Genomic DNA, 8,220 nt, shown 5'->3' with positions numbered 1-8,220 from the left:
ATCCATCCATTTTCAGCTCATCACAATGTACCGTGATTTTATCCATGAACCAGGTTCAAGTGTTTTCCACCCCAACAAGCCAGCAGTGTGAGCTGAGTGAAAGGAAACTGAAACCAAGGAGGAGGACATGGGGATCTGGGCTGACTGTCCCTACTGCTTGTGCTCTATGGCCCTGCTTGAACCTAATCCAAAAGACAGTATTTCCATTTTATGTTGGCTTGCTGCTGCACCCTTATACGCTGGCTCAAGTCTTAAAACTGGGTGAGGGATCATGATTGTTTATTGCAAAAGCACCATCAGCTTTTCACTGATGATTTTTGATTTTTTTTTTTTGGTTATATAATTTAAGCAATACTCTATTTGGCTTCCCATCTATCTCAGCCCTAGAAATCCCATGGTATATTAGCCATTTCAACAGATCCCTATAGGAGTTCTGGCCTTGCTGCACATTTTGGTATTTGGTATTTTCATTCACATTCCTTCTGATGGTGAAGTGCTGCCACCTGGGTCTCTGATACTCCAGAATAATTTTATCCTTGTTGATATCAGGGAACCAAGCTCCACGTTAGCATTTTCTATCAATTCTGTCCTCAGGAGAAGAGCCCCCAGTTAACCTTTCAGTAATTCTGTTGTCCTCCTCACTAGTGTGTTCTTTATTGCTTTAGTGAAGGGAGTGTCTTCTGTCCCTTCTTGGGGAACACTGTTAGCTGGTGGGTTCTCTGATCTCATATAATAAATCCATTCTAACATGGCCACACCCCTGAGATTCTGACCTCTTCCTCAATACCAATTGAGAACACCTCAATTGCCAAGGTGTTCTAGCATCTTCATTTCATTTGCTGTAGGCTACCACCATAACCAAACTTATCGATGATCCCAGCAGTGTATGAGAACTGGTTCTAGGTGTTCGTGTCTCCTGAGTCATATGAGAGTGGTCCCATGTCAAACAATTTTACCCTATCCAGTCTTATGTTCCATACCTTCCTTGTCCAACAACCTAAGGATCCACTTCCATTTGTATTCCTCCAGTTATTAGTGGCATGTATTGGCCAAATCCTCCTCCCCTTTTGATGAGGAAGGTAAATATTCCTGTAGCTGGGACTGTTATTTCCTTTTGGGGCTATACTGAAATCTATTCCAAGTTATTAGTCTAGAGAATGAATGAGGCAGGCATTTTGAAGACAGCAAACATCATCTTGTCATCCACCTCAGAAGAGAGCCTTATCAATTATCAAATGCTGTGTAACAAACCACCTCCAAAATTAGTGTTTAGAAAACAACAACAGCAACCATTTACTTAGCTTACATTTCATGGTTAGTAATTTAGATTCAGCTCAGCTCTGGTAATTCTTTCAGTGGTTTTGAGTAGGCTCACTAACGTGTCTGCAGTCAGCAGCCCATAAACTTGTGGCTCTACTTCTGGAGATTGGCTGCTTTTTCGCTGAAGCATTGGAAGGGAGACAGGGTCTTGTGTCTTTCATTATACAACAGGCTGGCCTAGGCTTGTTCACATGTTTCCAGTGTCCCAAGAACGTCAAGACAATAAGCACTTTTCAGATCTTTGCTTGTGTCAAATTTGCTATTGCCCTATTGGCAAAAGCAAGACTTATGGCCAATCCATATTCTAGGGGTGCAAATTTCACTTCTTGATGGAAGGAGATACAATTACATTGCAAGGATGCAGAATCAGTTACAGCCAATTGCTAAATCTACCACAAAACGTTTTCACAGTAATCATGCAGTGGGTCCCTTCTCTTCTCTGCCAGGGGAGAGAAGAATACTTCTATCCATCTGTAAGATTTAAAGGATCCTGAGGATTCAAAGTACTTCATCCAAATGTCCAAATAACAGGTCTTACATTTCCACCTTTTCCCCATCAGAACCCAGAATTCAGGATAGGAGACCTTCTAGGGCTATACTCCCCAAACTCTTATGATAAGAGTCTGGGTCTGATTTTCAGTACATGCTGCACTTTGGCCAGTTTCTTTAAATGCTTATTTGAAGCCATTTGGCTTTCACAGTGAGCCCTCAGTGATTAGGGCTTAGCTGAGCCTGTCATTGTCCTTCAGTATGTCTAGGAAAGAGAATAAAAGCAAACTAAATTCACAATTCTTAGACTTACCTTTTATTTTTTCAGTGATAGAGGTATTGTATAATCTAGTGCTTTTCCTTCTACCTCTATCTATTTCCAATCCACTGCAATGGAGGGTCTTGTTGATTGTGAAGCTATACACACTAGATGTTACTACTGCCCACTCATCACCATCAGTGTGGTCCTTGTTACCATCTGAACAGCAAGGAATCAATTTCAGAACTCTATACCGAAGATGTTTGTTTGATTTTAGAGCCAATTTTGTTACCAAATGCCTTAGTTTGAGTTTCTTCAAAACTGATATTGAGACAAAGACTTGGATGCAGGTAGATTATCTCAGAGATGATCCCAGGAAACACGAATAAGGGAAAATGAGACAGAGAAGGAGGAAAAGCTAATGAAGGATGCAATTCCATGTGAATTATGCTGTAAGTAACTTTGTACTTTGTACAATCCTTCCAGAGACCCTCTGAGAAACCTTATTGAATATAATTCCACCAGAGGTCAGGGGTGTGGCGGCATTTATATTTCCACTTCTATCAGCTGTCAGTTTTGTTCTTGCTACATTCACACTAATTGCTTGCTGTTTTTAAGTTTTCTCTCTTTGGTTTTCAGCAGTTGACTATAATATGGCTGTTGTATTTTCATTTGTATTCGCTCTGCTTTGATTTCACTTGACTTAAATCTGTGAATTTATGTTTGTCATTGGTTTTGGAAAAATCTCAGACACTATCGCTTTGAATATTGCTTCTGCTGCATTATTTCCATCATCTCCGTCTGGGATTTTAAATAAACACGCATGTGTATGTTACACTTTTTGAGTGTCTTCCTTATGGCTTTTAGGCTCTGTGATATTTTGTCTTTCAATTTCTTTTCTCTTTATGATTCAGTTATGAGTTCACTAATCTTATTTTCTGTATGATCAGTTTGCTGTTAAACCACTTTATTATTTTTTTGGTAACTGGTTCACTGAGATATAATTCACATGTCATACAATTCACTCTTTTAAATTGTACAATTAAATGGTTTTAAGCGTATTCACATAGCTGTCGAATCTTGTGTCAGTTTTGAATACGCACATTTTTCAAGGAATTTGTCAATTTCATTCAAAATGACATATTTGTTCACATAAAGTTTATCATCACTTAGCAGTGATAATACTTCTTTCCTTCCTGGTATAATTAATTTGTTTTCCTTTATTTTTCTTAGTGAGTCTAGTAGCTGTTGATCCATTTTGTTGATTTTTTCTAAGAACTAAAAAATTATCTCTATTTCTCATCAATACTATATTTCATTGGCTTCTGCATTTATCTTTATTATTTCCTTTCTTCTACTTACTTTTGGTATATTTTGTCCTTCATTTTATAGCTTCTTGAGGCAGAACCTTATATCATTTATTTGATCCTTTTTTCCCTCTTTCAATGTAAATATTTAAAGTGATGAATTTCCCTTTAAGCACTGCTTTAACTGAAGCTCGTCAACTTTGATATGTTGTCTTTTCAATATCTTGCAAATTGAAATATTATCTTAATTCCCTTGTGGTTTATTCTTTGACTTGTGTTTTTTAGAAGTGCGATGGTTAATTTCCATGTATTTATGGCTTTCCTACATATTTTATTGTTCTTGATTTCTTTTTTTTTGCTTTTGTGTTTAATTTTTTTATATTGTTTACTTTGAAATAATTTTAGACTTGCAAAATATTGCAAAAATAGTAAAAAGCATTCTCATATACCTTATAACAAGTTCCCCCAATTACTTTGGTGTAATTATCAAAATCAAGGAATTAGTGTTGATAAAATTCTATTAAATAATCAGCAGACCTCATTCAAAGTTTGTCACTTGTCCCAGTAATGTCCTTTTTCAGGTCAAGGATCCAATCTAGGATCACACATTGCATTTTACTGTTGAAATTTCCTTTAATTTTATATACTTCTTCTGTCTGTCTTTCATGACCTTGACGCTTTTGAAGAGTATTGGACAGTTATTTTGTAGAATGTCCCTCAGTTTGGAGTTGTCAGGTGTTTCCTCATGATTGAACTCCCATAAAAGTGAAATTGTATCCTTCTTATTATATCATATCAGGAAGTAAATAGTGTTGATATGTTTGATTACTGGTGATATTTGTTTTGGTCCCTTGGTTAAAGTGCTGTTTGTCTTTATTTGTGATATACGTTGCAAATATCTTTTTTCAGTTTGTCAATCGTCTTTTACTTTGTTTACAATGTTGCTTTGCCATGAAAAGTTTACAATTTTTATATAGTCATACTTAGCAAATTTTTATTACTTCTTGATTTTGAATTAAAGTTGTTCTCTACACTGAAGTTAAAGAGGAATTTGCCATATTTTCTTCTAGTACTTGTATGCCAAATGGCTACCCATTTGTCACAGTACATTTGTTAAACAATGCATCTTTGTACCAGCAATTTGAAGTTCTATCTTTATCATACACTAAATTTTTATTTCTGGGTATTCTAGTTTATTCTGTTCTATTCAGTTGTTTATTTGCATATTCATTCACCAGTACCACACTCTTTCAATTACAGCATTAAAGACATTTTCTATCCTCAAACAGCTAAACATATGGCCTCAAAACAGATAAACATTAATAGCTATTTATAGTAGAGTGAGACAAATGTTTTATAGAGATGGTTGCAAAAGTCTGTGGGCACACACGGGAGTGAATTAATAATTCCCTCTGGGTAGATGAATCCAGGAGGACTTCACGCAGGAGGTAATATTTGTGATGAGTTTTGAAGAGAGGGTCAGTCATTGCAAAACAGAAAATAGGAGTTTTTCAAGGCAAGGGAAATAGAATATGGAAAGGTATAGATTTATGTCAAGAAAGGAAAATGAGAAGCTATTGCTTTGTAGGTGGTGTGACACGGAAATTTAATGCTCCTGATCTCAGGGTCTCCAATAACTTCCTTCATGTTAATTTTACAATGTATGAAGACTGGGAACAGCCACTTAAAGTCACCCCTGGCCATTAATTCAGTGGTCAGTGCACGCTTATGATTTAACTGATCCTAAAACACTAGAAAGCAAAAAAAGGTGGTGAAATCAACGTTCGGCTAGACTTCAGGCAGCAGGAAAAGTCAGGGATTTGCTGCTGCTATTGTAACCCTGGTTGGCATCACTAGAAAGAGTGAATAGTAGCAGAGAATTGCAATTACATGCACCTTCGAGGAGAAGGTGGTCCAGGGCCGTGATATAGGCTTAGAACTGAGACATATCCCCAATATCTTTTTAAAGCTCGAGGCAATTTCCAGGTACTAGAAATTCATTCATTACGACAAAGGTGTGGGTGGACATGTCATCTTGTACCTTTAAAATGGCAAATGTCAAGCTTATCTCTGAGAGGGGGTGGAAGGGAAGGGAAAGAATGGAAAGAGAAGAGTAGAGACAGAGAAGAGAAGAGAAGAGAAGAGAAGAGAAAATTGGGTATGATTTGTGTTAAACAGAATTTGCAGATCACAGCATGTGTCAGACTCTCTGCTAAGCGCTTTACATGTGTTATCACTTACATGAATGCTCACAACAGCCTTAGATGATAGCTAGTATAGTTACTATTACTATTCACTTATTTATTTTTGGAAACTCAGACTCAGGGATGTTGATAACTTGCTGAAAGTCACACAGGCAGTGAATGGTAGATTTAATACATAAACCCAGGTATTTCTGACTCCAATGTAAGTCTTATTTTAATTTAAAAAATATTTTAAAAATCTGAGTTCATCAGTGAAATCTCAGTAGAGTCACAATTATACAGGGAATACATTGACAGAGTGCAGGGCAGGTTCCAAAATTTCTCCTGTGGGTTATTGAAAAATCCCCTCTGTAGGTTGTGAGGATATGTCTGTAGCAGCATCCCTAGGGGAGATGCAATAATGCCATTGATACAGTTATATTATAAAATAGATCTAAACATAGACTGTTGGCATAGTAATGAGAATGATGGTTCAGTAAAAGAAACTTAGTGAGAGTCCTAAATAATGTGGCCCAAGTACCCTTCTCTCTGATTATGTGGCTTGATTCATAAGTCATTTCAGAGTATCTAACTAGACACTTAACACTTAAGCAGAGGGCGTGGTCCCTTGGGGAGATAACCAGCATCTCTGAGGCTGTTTACACTTCCATCTTCTAGCTTCTTATTTGCCTTGCCTCAGCTTCAAATCATGTGTTAGTACTGGGAGAAGTTGTTGGTTAGAACTGTGTATGTGAACAGTGTGAAGGAAGTAAGAAAAAAAAGAAAACTAGTAATTGAGAGGAATATGTGGATTTCATGTCCGTTTAGGCAGAGTGTAATCATGAAGCATATGCATTTTGGACTCGGATGTCTGGGTTCAAATTCTGGCTCTGTCATTTATTACCTGTTTATCTTCAGGCAAGTAATTTAACCTTTTGAGCCTTCCTTTTCTCTTCTGGACAATGGAAATATTTTCCTCTAAGGCATGTGTTGAATATTGCTGAAGATAATGAAGATCTAAGGATAAGACCTGGAACAAGTAAATTTACCTATTACATATTTTTTTTCTTGTAACTTTCCCAGAAACACTACACGATAGAGAATATTTTATTACCTCCTTTCATGAGTGAGGAAATTGCAGATCAATGAGGTTATTCAATTTGCCCTAGGTTGGAAAGCTAGCAAGTGGCAGATGCAGGATTTGGACATAAGTATCCAGATAACTCTGTAAGTTTACTTCCCCTGAATTTCCAAAATGATGACTTTGGTCTTATGGAGATTGCGGTGCCCTTCTGCTCAGGAGTCTCGCCAACGCATTCTTTATGTCTTTGTTTCTCAGGCTATAGATGAATGGGTTCAGCATGGGGGTCACCACAGAATACATCACTGCTGCAATCCTGTTCTTGCTGGCTGAATCAGCAGTGGAGAAAATGAAGTACACCCCAATAGCAGACACATAGAACAAGCAAACTGCTGAGAGGTGGGACCCACAGGTGGAGAAGGCCTTCCACTTCCCACTTGCTGATGGGATTCTCACAATGGCAGCCACAATGCGGACATAAGAAATGATGATTAGCAAGGGGATCAAGATGGTTGATGCCCCTCCCCAGTATATCAGCACACATCGGTTGGCATAAGTATCAGAACAAGAGAGCTTCAACAAGGGGAGAAGTTCACAAAAGAAGTGGTGGATGACGTTGTCAGTGCAGAAGGATAACCGAGCCAGGAGAATGGTGTGGGTTAGAGAGTATGAATGAGCAAGGATTAGGGACATGAACACCAGCAGGATACAGCATCTGGGACTCATGACCAAGGTGTAGTGAAGGGGGTGGCAGATAGCCACAAGCCGGTCATATGCCATCACTGCCAGGAGGAAAACATCTAGACCAATGAACCACAGGAAGAAGTAGATCTGAGACAGGCATCCAGCATAGGTGACGGTATGTCTGTGGGTCTGGATGTTCACCAGCATCCTGGGGACCGTGGTAGATGATAAACACAGGTCAGTGAGGGAAAAGTTGGCCAGGAAGAAATACATGGGGGTGTGGAGGTGTGGATCAGAGCCAACAGCCACGACAATGACAACATTCCCTACCACGGTGACCAGGTACATACTAAGGAAGATGCTGAAGAGGAGAGGCTGCTGTCCCTGCTGCTCAGACAGGCCCACGAGGAGGAATTCAGAGGCACTGAAGGTGTGGTTTCCTGGTTTCATGTTGTTGGTGTAACCAAGGAATAAAATGGATGCTTCAAAACTTTTCTTGCCTTAGTACTGTCTAGATGCAAACAAAGGCATAAAATAAAGATGGACTCAGAATATTAATAGCTGTGCTTAATCTCATTGAAACCTGAAAGGACTCTATGAGATAGTTATTATTATGCCCATTTTATGACGAAAGAGCTGAGTCTCCTAGAGAGAGTCAGAGGTAAAGTTTAAATCCAGCAATTCTGACTTCAGAGTGTGGGATCTTAACCTCTTTACTAATTTGCCTCTGATGAGGCACCCAGAACTAACTCATTTATTCACTCCACATTCAATGAGTACTTACTATGTGCTAGCCACTGCTCTAGGTACCAGAGAAAAAATGGTAACAAATACAACAAGGTTCCTGCTGTCATATAGATAATATTCTAGTCAGAGGAGTCACGTAATAAACAAACT

At 38.4% G+C, this 8,220-nt stretch overlaps 1 protein-coding gene across 1 annotated transcript; it reads right to left on the bottom strand.

Moving 5' to 3' along the window:
- Positions 1 to 6,828: 6,828 nt before the first annotated feature.
- On the bottom strand, positions 6,829 to 7,773 carry LOC131393723 (olfactory receptor 1M1-like). The gene has a single exon (XM_058524764.1). The coding sequence runs from the start codon at positions 7,771 to 7,773 to the stop codon at positions 6,829 to 6,831; it is 945 nt and encodes a 314-aa protein (XP_058380747.1).
- Between the last annotated feature and the right edge of the window lie 447 nt (positions 7,774 to 8,220).

The sequence above is a fragment of the Diceros bicornis genome, chromosome 28, assembly GCF_020826845.1.
Source record: "Diceros bicornis minor isolate mBicDic1 chromosome 28, mDicBic1.mat.cur, whole genome shotgun sequence".
Taxonomy (NCBI): domain Eukaryota; kingdom Metazoa; phylum Chordata; class Mammalia; order Perissodactyla; family Rhinocerotidae; genus Diceros; species Diceros bicornis.
Note: the sequence above shows the minus strand (reverse complement) of the source record. Positions and strands in the feature narration are given on the sequence as shown.

Coding starts and splice junctions, on each gene's coding strand:
- LOC131393723 (XM_058524764.1), bottom strand. CDS start 7,773: ATGAAACCAGGAAACCACACCTTCAGTGCCTCTGAATTCCTCCTCGTG.